The sequence below is a fragment of the Lolium rigidum genome, chromosome 7 (genome assembly GCF_022539505.1).
Source record: "Lolium rigidum isolate FL_2022 chromosome 7, APGP_CSIRO_Lrig_0.1, whole genome shotgun sequence".
In the NCBI taxonomy this organism is placed as follows: Eukaryota; Viridiplantae; Streptophyta; class Magnoliopsida; order Poales; family Poaceae; genus Lolium; species Lolium rigidum.
The window spans coordinates 74,257,454-74,271,345 of record NC_061514.1 but is presented as its reverse complement, the minus strand read 5'-3'; the positions used below and the strand labels follow the sequence as shown (position 1 = coordinate 74,271,345).

At 41.3% G+C, this 13,892-nt stretch overlaps 1 protein-coding gene across 1 annotated transcript; it reads right to left on the bottom strand.

Annotated features, from left to right (window-relative positions):
- Positions 1-3,525: 3,525 nt before the first annotated feature.
- On the bottom strand, positions 3,526-11,297 carry LOC124669298 (3beta-hydroxysteroid-dehydrogenase/decarboxylase-like). Its single transcript, XM_047205937.1, has 8 exons — positions 11,013-11,297; positions 10,054-10,162; positions 9,837-9,970; positions 8,733-8,891; positions 6,901-7,023; positions 6,752-6,831; positions 3,726-3,933; positions 3,526-3,633 (listed from the first exon to the last, which is right to left on the bottom strand). Exons 1-8 carry the CDS (start codon positions 11,295-11,297, stop codon positions 3,586-3,588), a joined length of 1,146 nt encoding a protein of 381 aa, XP_047061893.1. The 3' UTR covers positions 3,526-3,585.
- Between the last annotated feature and the right edge of the window lie 2,595 nt (positions 11,298-13,892).

The window sequence follows — 13,892 nt, the reverse complement described above, 5'->3', positions numbered from 1 at the left end:
CTTCACCTCGCTCTAGTCCTGGCCCCAGTGCCTGAGGTTGGGAAGAGGGACGGTCGGTGGCGAAGTAGGCCTCGATTCGCCGGTGTCTTGGGTGAATTGGGCGGCGCCGGGTGTGAATTGGACGGCTCCACGATCGTCTTCGCCCACCCTCTGCGGCGGTGAGGCTCGCCTCGTCGGCCTAGACGGCGTTGCTCGGGGACAAAGGCGCGACTGCACTGGACAAGAAGAACAAAATCGGCAAATATCAGGTGCGCTCGCGGCCGCCTCCTGAAGCCCTGGCAGTCGGCGGCGAGCTGGGTATCACGGAGGGCCGGTCCCTTGGACAACTGAACACAGGCGTAGCCGCCAACGCAGGGCCAATCCTTCTTGTCCTGGATGTGAAAGAGTCTGTTGGTGGTGCCCTCAACACTTCGCTGCGTGCGGGGAAGAACTTCCTTGACCCTTACCTGCAGTTCACCCAGGGGCGGAGCCAGGATTTTGACATAGGGGGGGCGGAGAAGACGACAATCACCGAAAAGGTTACACGTTACAATATAGCATCCATGTCGAAGCATGACAAAATATGTTTGGCAATAAAAATAAAAGCTACAACATTTATGTTTTTTAACCATTTTTTGGCTTAAATTTAGCATTATGACTACCACAATCAGGCAAACAAATAATCTATGCAAACAATTGATAATCTTAGGCGCTTGAAACGTTTGGAGCTTCAAGCATTTGGCTTGTAAAAAGAGAAACTGCCCTTCTCTTCCGCTTTGAGGCATAATAAAATCAATAGAAAAGTATCTAGTTAACAAATTAGTCTAAAATTAAGTGTTCTAATTATCAAGACAGATGGATCGTAATTCATAAAGGAAAATTACTAAGTAAGGAGTAGCTAATAGCTGCTTACGGTGATCGGCGAGCCGGCAGAGGCATAGCTTTGATGCAACGATGGTGCACACACTCTACCGCGAGACGGGAGGACGGAGCGCCGGAGTGGCGCACCGCGGCCGTATCGAGGTCAGGTCTCCTAGCGCCCTTGGATGCGGAGCGGCGCCAGCGGCAGCGGCAGGAAGAACGCCCTTAGGGTTTGCTGCGATCTATTTCTTTTGAGCGTATTTGTTTTAAGATCAAATTGATCGATCGATTGCGTACGTTAGGCCGCGCAAAGGCAGGTCCAGGAAGATGGGCTCTTGGGCTTGTAGTCGCTACATATCTGATAAGTATAGCCTAATTAAGTACCTAATCTTCCCGCAAAAAAAAAAATTTAAGTACCTAATCTTCTCTAGCTATTAGCGCATGCCATGTACAGCCTGCTGCAAAATGTTGAGGGGGGCCAACCATTGGGGGGGGGTCTAGCCCCTGCTCGCCCCCCCCTGTCTCCGCCCCTGAGTTCACCGGCATCACCATCACCGTGCTCGTGTTCTGGAGAGCGGTTGTTTTCGATGAGTTTGCTTCCTTATATTAAGAGAAGACGGAGACGAGGTGGGCTTAATTGGGTAGAGAGGGTTAGCCGCCGCTGCCCACAATGACCACGTGCACGATGTAAGTGGGAATGGCTGGCGGCGCTGTGGAGAGCCCGTTCCAACTTACAGCCTGAGATAGACTGCTCCCTCCGCTTTTATTTAGTTTGTGTTGCAGATTTAGTCAAAGTAAAACTTTACAAATGAAAATACATTCTATGATGAATCTATACAATAGGTTTTATTTCTTAAACGGAAGCTCCAGTTTTTTGGGAGGGAGCCGTCGGAGGTTCCAACAACTACGGGCTGCTTCAGGTTGGCCTGACCGCCCCTAGAGCCCCGTGGATTCACAGCTTGCCGCCGTGGGTAGACTAACGAATAACGAAAATAATAGGTGCAAGGGTACGAGATAGATGAACACAGAAAAGTGTAATAGATTCATAGATTCGATTGGTATTATTCAACCGGCCCTCACCTCTCACATATATATGAGGCGGTTGGTCTTCCCGTATGAGCAAGAGACTCCTTTGCACTTTCCATACAACAAAAGGACTCTAATTTATGTCAAAAAACCCTAAATCTAGCCTAACTCGGACACAATATGGATCTGCCTATGTTTTGTCCTGCTTCTTGTCTTGGCTCTGGATATTGCATCGTGGCTTCGATGGAGATGCTCCAATAAGAAAACTTGGGTTCGGAGAGAAGAACAACTCTCATGTTGATCACTTTTCCATGTGAGGCTGTCTTGATGCGTCTCCGAGTCCATCTTCAGCTTTAGGGAAGAGAAGAACAACTCTTATGTTTATCACTTTTCCATCTGAGGCTGCCTTGATGCGTCTCCAAGTCCTTCTTCAGCTTTAGGTCAGATCCGTGTGTTGGACATACTTTCGTATGAAGCCATCTTGAGGCCATTCCGGATAAAATCTTATGTGCTATCTTCCAAACATTCCCGCCTTAAATCTAAATTGGCTAAATTCCAGCCTAACTCATTTGGCCTTGCTTCTTGGCGTGACTCCTTGTTGTCTTCAAGTTCTAGCACTCTTCCTTCCTCGCCCAGAGGTCTTTTCATTTGCCATAAGCCTAAAGTGACCAATCCATCATGGATCTGCCTAACGACAAAGGTGGCCAGGGATCCGACTAATCCATCTAGCTTCTTCATCTTCAATGGGTCCAGCCTGAACATGGATCCGCCTTGGAACCAAATAGCCAACATTCCGGACTGAGCCGAAGGTGACTTCATTTGGTCTTTCTTCTTGGCGTAACTGATGGAGTCTTTCAAGTCTCGCCAAACTGGTTTAGACCTATATGGTGGATAAATCCGCCTTGGACCCTAGGTGAACATGGATCCACCTTGGGCTAAGGTGACCATTATTTCGTCTTGACCAAAGTGGACATGATTTTGTTTTCAGACTAAGGTGGCCATAATTCTGACCTGCTGTTAAACCTGGCACAAAACTAGACATGCCCATCTTCCTTCTTAGAATACAATAGATCCGGCTTACATAACTATGAGGTAGCCTAAAATGGGTGCTAACACCATAGATACCTTGCTCTTGTCGTACCCCAGATGAAGAGAGATAGCCTAGATGTCGGCTAAACGCTAGCTGGCTACAATTTTCTAACACTGAGCACCTCACACCCATTGAATATATACATACCAACATGACGTAAGGCTGTTATAGGTGATCTTTCCCCGGTCTGAACCTATATAATCTTTGTGTGCCTCATGTTGTTAGCCCATCGGATTGTGGCCACACCCTACCCACACAAAAATTAACTTGGCCGGAATGAAAACACCAATACTCCGTATGTGGCCGTCTCTACAACGCGTGGAGAAAATTTGTTCATGGAGGTAGGGAGGGGATCTAGTGACCCGTGCGGCGTTAGGACCAGACTTGGGAGGCAGTAGCAACATCCAGATGGCCATTGCATTTTGGGAGACGTCGATAACCTCTTTACTTGAACATTTCGGCTTCTCTTATTGATACCAATATGGTCTTTTCATCATATAAAATTAACAGTAATAAGAGTAGAATTACAAATATATTATAGTCTATTTTCACAATCGCACAATATATATCTCAAGATTGATGTTGGTGGAATTTGGTGCCCTTTTAATTTCAAGATATACTTGCATATCTCACACCCTGAACTGCTTATAGGATTCTGTAGTGATCTTTCGTCCCTCCTGACAATAGAGTTCACGAAAAGTGTCAGCACAATCAAATAAATACTAAAACACTAAGTGTGGTATTAAAAAGAATGTGGCAAAGTAATAACCTTGAGTGACACTATTGGTTTGTAACCAAGTTGATCAGCAGCATTTTGGCAGTTGAATGTTCTATCCAGCGTGGCATACTTCACGATTGAAGATGTTATAAGGCGAGGTTTACGCATTCCAAAGCGAGAGAATATCTTGTCATAGCTCCAGTCTACTAGACATGCTATTGGCATGAGAAGATATACAGGTATTCTTAAAGTAAATTGGCTGCAAACAAACAGTCATAAGTTAGGATATCATATGATGATATGATGCAATATTTCTCGGTTATAAGAAATAAATTATTGTCATTCTGATATCATATATACACAATAAACTTTGTTGGCCCATAGCCCAATACTTCTGTCCAATAAATATATATAAAAATAATAATCATACTAAACAGTCAGTTCATTATATTACTGAAGTAGAAGAGAGCAAACAGTCTTGATTGATTGAACAGAAACACACAACTGGAGCGGTCAAGATTTGGACAATCATACACAATCAATATATTGACTCATGGATAGAAGAAAAACTTGACGAGCAACACACAAAATTATAAATAATTCCCCCACAAGAAACAGTGAAAAGAACAACAATTAAAGACATGGCAACAAAAAAGCAACCGTGTTCATACCAGCTCCAGAGTCCATATAAATATGAAAAAATCAAATAACATCTATACGGAAACTAGCAATTATATATATATGCATAAAATTCAAATTACAAATGAAACGTGGAATCATCTGATAACCTACGGGAATATGCTAAAATCAAAGTGCGTAGAAAGGGTTTTCCCAAAAAAAATTGTGACATGTCAAAAGATAAGGCGTTTGATCTGGTACAACCCTCTCCCCCAAAACTCAAACAGACTAAAAAAAAAGACAGCTGAGATCGCTGATACCCTATCATAATTAAGGCAATGATGGTGTTTTAAAACACTAAACGGTTATGTATAAAATTTCTATAGCCCAACTTATTTGTATGATAATGTAGCCACTTTGTCGGGCGTAGTATGTATGTACGCCATCATAAGATCATTGGCGGCCACTTTGTCGGGTGTGGCAATCATGGCCCACGGGAGGGAGGCATGGAAAGACGGTGCTTGCCGGCCATGAGGCATTGCAGCACGGTGCAGGCTGGCAAGGCCTCGTAGCTGCGTGCCGACAGGGTGGTGGCGGTGTGCATGAAAGACGATGGCGCAATGTGCGGCCAGACAGTCTGGCACATTGGGAACGAGTGTCTGCAGTGCCAGTTACGAGGAGGCGGGGGGAATAGTTGACTCGACGCGGGATCAACCAGCCGACCAACACGATGAGCAACGTAGTGACGATAGACCACCATCAACAGGAAAACATGAGCGACGGAAATATAAGATAGTGCTTACTCTCTTTGCGATATCTGATATAGCCATACTGGGTATACCTAGTTTGGGCATGGTCTTAAAAGAGCTCACAATTAATGAATTAATTGGCTAATTATCGAAGATCCTAATCTAAGTTTGGGAGGAGGTGTTGTACTGGTGCAAGCCTCAATAGATAAATTTACTACATCAAGGATATAGACATGTAGGCGTTTGTCAGATACTATGTTATGCAGGCACACTGAAAGTTATATATCTGTGAGAATATAACTACTCTATTGTTACTTGTTGCATTGAGAGACAAATATCATGTTTTAATGATCGGCACCATCAAAACAAACCGGAAGCATAAAATGATGTCACATATGATGATAAAGTAAATTTTCCAATGCACACAAATATAGGAACCATAAAAATATATAGAAATACGCAATGATTTTCTAATTTTCAATCATTGAAAACCAATAATTACAACATCTTATATAGCTATGAGTAAAATTATATTTGTAGGTTCCAAAAAATGGAACTAAAAAGCATAAAATGGCCAATGAAGAATTAGATAGAGATGTCATGGTTTGATAAAATACAAACAACCACACGAGTAAAAGTGGGAGAATTAGCAACGAAATTTAACCATAAATTATATCATCTTAAATATAAACAATTAACAAAGGTGATTAGAGTTTGATGAGTTTATGCTGAATCATTCCAAGGCATGACTGTGCAAAAATATAGAAATCAACAACATTATGGCTAATGTCGATGTGGCGTTTGAAAAGATCAATATATTTTCTTACTTTTATTCCCGATACAAAGGACAAACTATGCAAGGAGTGAGCAAGGAAGTGTTTCACTGTTATCAAAGAATATATCCTCATTTTTACATCAAAATGAATGGTTAATGGACATTGAAAAATAGATTAATATGACTATGCGTGAAGCATCATGAGGCATGACGTTTTCAAAATATCTATGGTGAGACCGATGGAGAAGTAGAACACTGAAACTCTCAAAAACTTCAATTGGAAAGTGTTTTCCAACGAATGAGGTAAGAACATTGGGGGATGCGAACAAGTTAATCCTTTTTTCAAACATGAACGAGTTAAACTTTAGCATGGAAGGAGTAGTCACGAGGAATATTTATATAACTACACTCAGGAAGCTGGTCGCGCAAATGTGCAGGTCACCCATCACTTATTTTGAAATAATTATACATGTACTGTGTTCCATTAATTTAAAGCTGAGCATTTATGCCTTCTGTTAAAAAAAATACAATGCATACTTTGCCATACATTGTTAGGACGAGCTATCTTTTGAGGTAGTCTTCTAAGAAAATTGGAAGTATAAAATCATGAGTAAGACTCATTGCAGATGTTGGTTTCACATACACCACATCACACACAATGTCTTCCCACGTAGACATGTTACATATAGGGACTTATACATACTATTGGTGGTATATGATGCGATATATTTTTAAGTTTAAACTGTACCACAATCACAATATATAGTAACTTAATATTGCTTCAACCATCTAGGGTCATATACTCAAGGGCTAATTGTGACATACATGTTCTGCCATATTAAAGTTCCTATATTATGAATTTTACTGCTAAGAAGATGACAACGTGAACTAACAGTTTGACACCCTAATGCATACAAGAGAATGAGAAATATCACCTTTTGTATCCAAGGTCTTCTAATATCATATCTAAGAAGTCCCACATCTTCATCGGCTCCATATTTGTTATAAAGTAAGCCTACACGATAATTAAAATGTCAATTTAGAAATAACATTAATCATTTTGCAGGTCACAATAAATACATACTTTGCCTCCACTTTGCATTGCACCCTCTTTGGTAGAAAGAGTTTTCTCAGCACATACATGACCGTGCACCACATTCTCCACATATACGAAATCATCATTATTTTTTCCATCACCCAAAATAATCTGCAACAATAAACACTAGGTCATCTACTACAAACTAGGTAGCACAAAATACTTCTATGTTTATTTGTTTTTAGATAGCTGTATTTGGGTTAGTTATTCTAGAATACATACATGCATAAAATGAATTGATACCATGACTGCTCTTAAAGTCAGGGTTGGTAGCCAGGTATCTTTGGGGGGGCGTTTATAGACTGCTGACCCCCAACAGACCAACCAAGTATAGTTTCCGGGCTCTTAGATGCTTGCACGAGCCCTCGAGGCTAGCTGGTACGCCGCTTAAAGCACCTCATAATCAATATAGTAGTCTGTATCGTACTATCTTTTCTTTGAGTTTAACCAAATGGTATTCTTGAGATTCCTCCCGAAATATACGATGAACTGTTACTTATAGTTTGTTATTTTTATTTATTTTTGTCATCTTTAGCGTTTTAGGGAGATTTTCCTACCTTGAGTGCTTACAATTAACTTCTTGAATACGATCTCAAATGATGAATTAACCAACATACAAGTCATGCATCTCATCGACATAGTCTACTAGATTTTTCGAACGGTGCCGCCTCACATGTGGACTAACTAGTAGATGTCGCGGTGAGCCATGCTACCGAGTCAGGCTAATTTGTTTTTGACCTCTACTACCCGAAGAGTTTGAATGTAAGGTAGGACCAAAGTTTAAAATATATATCAGGATATGAAAAAAATGCTCCTGCAAGTTACGACCGCAATAGCTGCCACTAGCGCATCTATACGACCGCAATAGCTGCCACTAGCGCATCTATTCTCGTTTTTTTGCAATAAACATGAAAATAAACATAAATTAGGTACACGAACAAGGTAATCATGAAGACATTGTATATAACCATGTCGATAGTGAATATCCAATTGAACTGAGTTCTATCAGTGAATTAGGGTCACAGACATCACAATTTCATGGTGAGAGACTTGGAGGAAAGAACTTCGTGCCTGGCTAGGATACCGTGAGTTCGTGACTCAAGTGAGTCTGTTTCGTGTAACTCCCACTGATTGTGTGGATGTGAGGCACGATCCTCGTTGTCGTCGGACAATGTCTTGTATCAAACCATGCCAATGAACGAAGAAACGGAGGCAGCCACCGTAGTTGGTTGGCCGGTCACAGCCACCTTCGTTGCCAACATTGCTTCCCTCAAGAATTGTCCTAAGGTTTTCTTTGGTCTGATGGAAGCTGGTTTGGTGACCAATGCGATGGACATTTGGGTTGTTGTTCGGAGTGGACAACGTCTTTTTGCCCCGATAACACCTAGCGCTAAATGACTCATAAATAGCGCTTTAGCGGAGCTTAGAGAGCTATTAGCGGATATCACAAGGTCAAGCAAAACTTAGTGAGTCCTCTTGATATGCAATAGCCCACTATTTTGAATTTTGCAACCATTTATGAACACCTCACGTATGGCTAGTTATGTACCGAGATATTAGGCAAGATGGACGAAAACATGGCGTTTCTGCTTATCGAATGACTTCCTACCTCAGTACGTGCGGGATTTTCGGTCACAAATTAATTATAAAACTACGTTACGGTTTTCTGCTTTATACAACTAATCCGCCATCTGTGTCCAAAACATTAATTAGATATGTAAAAAAATTAAACATGTAGCGAAAAATTACGAAGATTAAAAGATAGTCTTGCTTGAATTATGTTCCAGTGATATTATTATGCATACTATATACGTACTTACCCTCATTCCTCCGTAAGAAACTAATGTTGGTATCATCCCGTCACCGGGACCAAAAATGGTTCCAGGACGTATACAACAAGTGCGCAACTCATTTATGTCATTGGCCTTCATCACTAGCTGTTCTGCTTCTGCCTTTGTTTGCGTGTATGCTTCGTGGAACTGATAATAATAAAACAATCATGTCAGCTCTAGAAAGAATCGACTAATTCTTACTTATATGATCGCGTGATTCTGAAATAAATTGTTTTTCAAAAAGGAGAAGGACCTCAGCTGGCCACAACCACATACTCCAGCTGGTCAGTATTATTAATTCTTTACAATGGAAAACAAAGGCCAGGAATTCTGGCCAAACATATCAACCTAAAAAGTAAGAAAAAACTGAGGTTGTCTGCCACGCAGTAGCATCTCAACAATCATACCACAATGTACTTACGAAACAAGAGTAGTTAAGATTTTCAAATTCTCCACTTGTCATCGAACGTGATAGACCATCAATTTCAATAAGAACGCCTGTAGAACGTACCATAATCCATCCGTCTATATTCTCTGTACTTTGAGCTTAACTTTGGCCATTAATTTACCAACAAAATGTGACTTATGTGCCATACAAAGTAGGTAATTAGATTCATATTTGAAAAATGAATACAATGGAACACTTTTGAATTATACATATTTGATGTTGGACATGCTAATACAATGTTCTACATATTTGTCGAACTATACGAACTTTGATTTTGACTAATACTAAGATGTGATACATTTTTTTTCTTCAAAATATTGGTACAATAGAAGCAAACATAAGTCCGGTGCAGCACCAGTTGTACTAATTAGAAGCTTTTTTAACAGGATTAGAAGCTTATTATAGCATCGGTTAACGAATGATGTGCGTACGTAGGTTCATGTGGTCCCTTCCGGGAATTGCAGAAATTGAAAATGATAACTGCCACTACTATGAAATGGAGGCAATAACAAGACACTAACTGGCTTTTTTTCCGCTGAAAGGAGCATAACCCCTGTTCTCTAACTAGGTGTATTAGTGTATACACTATACACACAACCATATTAATCATTAGACGAGAAAAATGACTAAACATGTGTGGCAACCTTCTCTGGATATGGTGTCGATTCATCTACATTTAGGAGGCCATGAACTCCATCAAATACAACTCCACTTGAACTCGTGTATATCAGAGTTTTAACAGAACATGTCTGACAAGCCTGGATGATATTCTTTGTCCCTGTGCTCAAGTGAACAAAAAAGTGTTCGTGAGAACATTTACAGACCTGTCAAGCAAGGTGAAGTTAAGATAATGTTACTAACCCTCTACGTTGACCTTGTAATGAAGCGGAAAGTTGTTGCTGTTAGGATCTGCCGCAGCAGTGTGGAAAACAGTATCTACCCCTTCCAAAGCTGCAGTGTACAAGACTAGCTAATTGGCACACAGAAAATAAACATAAAAAAGCTGAAGAAAAATCTCAAGTATATAGCATGTGAACACTTTTTAATGTTTTTAAACAATTGAACATGCAGGCAGTACTAGCTTTTATCTCAAAATGTAGTACATATTTTTAACTAGTTGAATTTATTTCCTGTATTGGTTTAGGCCTTAAATAGGGCAGCAAGAGTACTATATGTATTAAGGGGTCCATACATAAGCTGGTCATAGTGGGGAGTACCATACAGTATTAACATACGTCATGTTAACTAATAGTCTAAATTATTACCTTCATAGTGGGTAGTAAGTTATATGTTGTTTCATGAACTGTGTCATTTTTTATGTTATAAACTTATTTTGTTTTACGATGTGTGATGTTATGCCAACATACTCCCTCCTTTTTTGTTATTTATCCTGCGTTTTGGCTTTAGTCAAAGTCAAGGTTTCGTTAATTTTAGTATTATTTTCCTATATTTGTAGTTCAAATTTGTAAAGTTTGACATTCACTAAACCTATAACTCAAGGTAATTGTGAACGGAGGGAGTAGCTAGTGACCACCTCACTTTTTTATTCATTTTCATGCCATTTCACCAAAACGTTTTAGGTGTACGATATTATTACCTATGTTATTTTCACTATAAGTAGTCATAGAGAAACCATCGACGCAGGGCGGGAGCGCGCTGAATATGCGTCGGTGTGGACGACTTGGGAATCTAGCTGCCACGGGCTTATTTTATGTGGATCTATAGCTAGGTAAGGTGGCCTATTTGCTACGGATTTAGACGGAAATCCAGCGGGTGAGGTTTGGCAATTAGATTCTCAAAAGGGCGATGGAATAAGCTACCTTCTTCATGGAATGCATGGATGACAGGATAAGAATACCTTTCGTAAGCTGCGCTAGTTCGCAGACGTTGGCGGAGATGTAGACGGCACGACCGTCGCGGAGGGCGGCACCAAGGAGCCCATCATCTTCATCGGGTGTCAGGGCGGCGTCGGCGTGGAGGTCCATGATCCGCACGCGCCAACGTCCCGAACGGAGCAGCGCCAGCACCATATGCCTCGCCATGAATCCCCGTCCGCCGGTTACCGCACACCACCTTGCTTCTAGGCTGTCCACCGACGGATCCATGGGGCTGGATAGGTAGTAGTAGTATGCAGATTAGTGCTTTCGTCAACTACTTGCTCCCTTCATATCATATATATAGGCTTGGCCGATGTTCATTTTATTTAGATGACAGATCGTGTAAGGAGGAGCTATCTCTCTCCGGGCAGATTATCAAATGCTAGCTGTGCAGTATTTATTTGACTTGAATGTATACAAAAGAGGGCATGGATTTTTTTATTGCGAAACACAGTACAATCAAAGATGCTTACACACACGCACACACACTCATCTCTATGAACGCACGCACATCCTACCCCTATGAGCACTTTCAAGATACTGCGTCGAACAACTAATCCGACGGGTCTTGAGATTGACGAAGTCACCACAGATGCCTCGCTGTCAACGGGAACATCGCCTTTCACTGAAGAATATTTCGTCTTTATGAGAAACCAAAGTGTCAAATCTAGGATTTGAACTCTGATGGGCTGAGGGTGCCGCCGTCCTCCTAACCATCCAATCACAGGTTGGTTCTCAAAGAGGACCGAGATCCTTAATTATCTTCTCAAACTAATTTCATATATTCAGTAGTAGTCGCTAATAAGACAGCTCCATCGTAAAAAGACAACAAACCATATATTTTACCTCAACCTTTGTTACGTTACTCCCTCTATACCGGTATATAAGCTTATTAGGTGCTCCTAGAAAAACTTTAACCATTAATTTAACCAGCAAAATATTAGATATATAACACAAAAATTATACTATCAGATTCAGATTAAAAAGAGGATTCCAATGGTATAACTAATGCTTTATTTAATAAATAGTTAAAGTTTTTTCAAAGCATATAATAGGCTTATAAATGGGGTATGGAGAGAGTATTTCAAACTAATTTGTCTTGAGCCACACACAGTATATAGAAAACCTCCAAAACGTTTGCTGGGTTTGAGCCCGTCCAAACCAGGACCGAAAGCAGCTTACGGAATGTTTTTGGATTTTTGAGAACCAACCTGAGATTGGATGGTTAGAAGGGTGGTTGTACTTCCAACTCACCAGAGTTCAAACTCCAGGTTTAACATATATGTGTCTCATAAAGGCAGAATTTTCATTCAGTGGGAGGCGGCGTTCCCGTCGACAGCGAGGCATCTGTGGTGACTTCGTTAATTCCAAGATCCAATCCGCCGGCTCAGTCTTCTGGAGGTGCTCATAGGGATAGCGTGTGCGTGTGTGCTTTCATAGGGATGAGTGTATGCACGTGTATATGAGCGTATGCGTTTAACGGTGATTTTTTTGTTAGTAATCAAACAAATTGACATTCAGGATATGGACTTGGCCCAATTGAACATTGCTCTGGGGAGAAGATCTCACGCGATGCAGAAATAAGATGCAAGTAACCAACCAGGTCCCTAGCTAGTTAGCTAATCCCCTCATTTTCCTCTTCTTCAACGTCTCGGTGGCCGTCGAACACGAGCTCCGACATGAAGAAACGGCTGCGTTTGGAAGAGCGCCTCCCTACAGATCCTAAGCGCGATGGCATTGGTCACACACAAACGTGGCTGGCGTGATGTCAAAATCCTTGACGGACAAGATGCCGCCGCTGGCGAGCTTCCTCAACCTCAACTGGGGCAGGTCGAGACGTGTCTGCGGCAGGCACCTCGACTCAATAATCTCCTCCCGGACGCATCCAACCTGCCGGCTGCCGCGGGATGAAAGGCTGATGTGCAGGGAGAGGTCCGGAGGTGCCAAACCTTATGGGGGATGAACAAGCTCTGTTGCCTCGGCGTCGATTTGGTGGTTCCATGAAGTAGATAAGTTTAGTTTACCGTGTAGATTAATCGTCCCAGCATATCGCAACCAAACGACCAGACTTTGCATCTGACTACTGCACACAATCAACCAAACATCGAGGTTGTGCTAGCTTCTCCATGGACGCCGGAAAATCAAATGGTGGCAACCAATCAAATGTACAAAAACATGGTCCAAGTAATGTTTTAGCTTATATAGCTTCAACTGGATCAAAACTGAAATATATGAAAAATCAATGCGAGCAACCAAACTGGCTCGCAATGTGCTTGCTACGCGATATCGTTGAAGTTCAGTTATGGAGGGCAAATCGAATTCCTTTTGGAAAGGAATGTGGTAGGGGACCCTTACAACAAGTTTTTAAATAATAAGAACCTAAATCTAGATCCGTGAGAACTTGAACATGGATGGCTAGTCATGCGTCCACTTTCCTAACCGAATGATGTAGGTTCAGGTTTTGTGTCAAATGGGTTGGTAATCTTTGCCATGTTCTGGGGTTAATTTAAATTTCGATTTATGAATCCTTTTTTTTATCTTTTCTTTCTTTCCATGGAGTTTTGACCATACGAAGCCATGGTTTGTGAAGCTAAACTTTGGACACATTGAATATAACAGCAAATGAGGTGCTACATCTAGAAACTAGCTAAATTATGGACAGTGTAAATTATAATATGCCTGGCCTAGTGTTGGACCCAGAATTTGCGTGAAATGGTATCTCTGAAGAAGATCTAAGTCAACCCCTCGGTGGTATCAATTCATAGGATCCCATATTAACCTTGCGGTTTTTAATAGATGCACTTTATCTTGAAGTAGTACTAT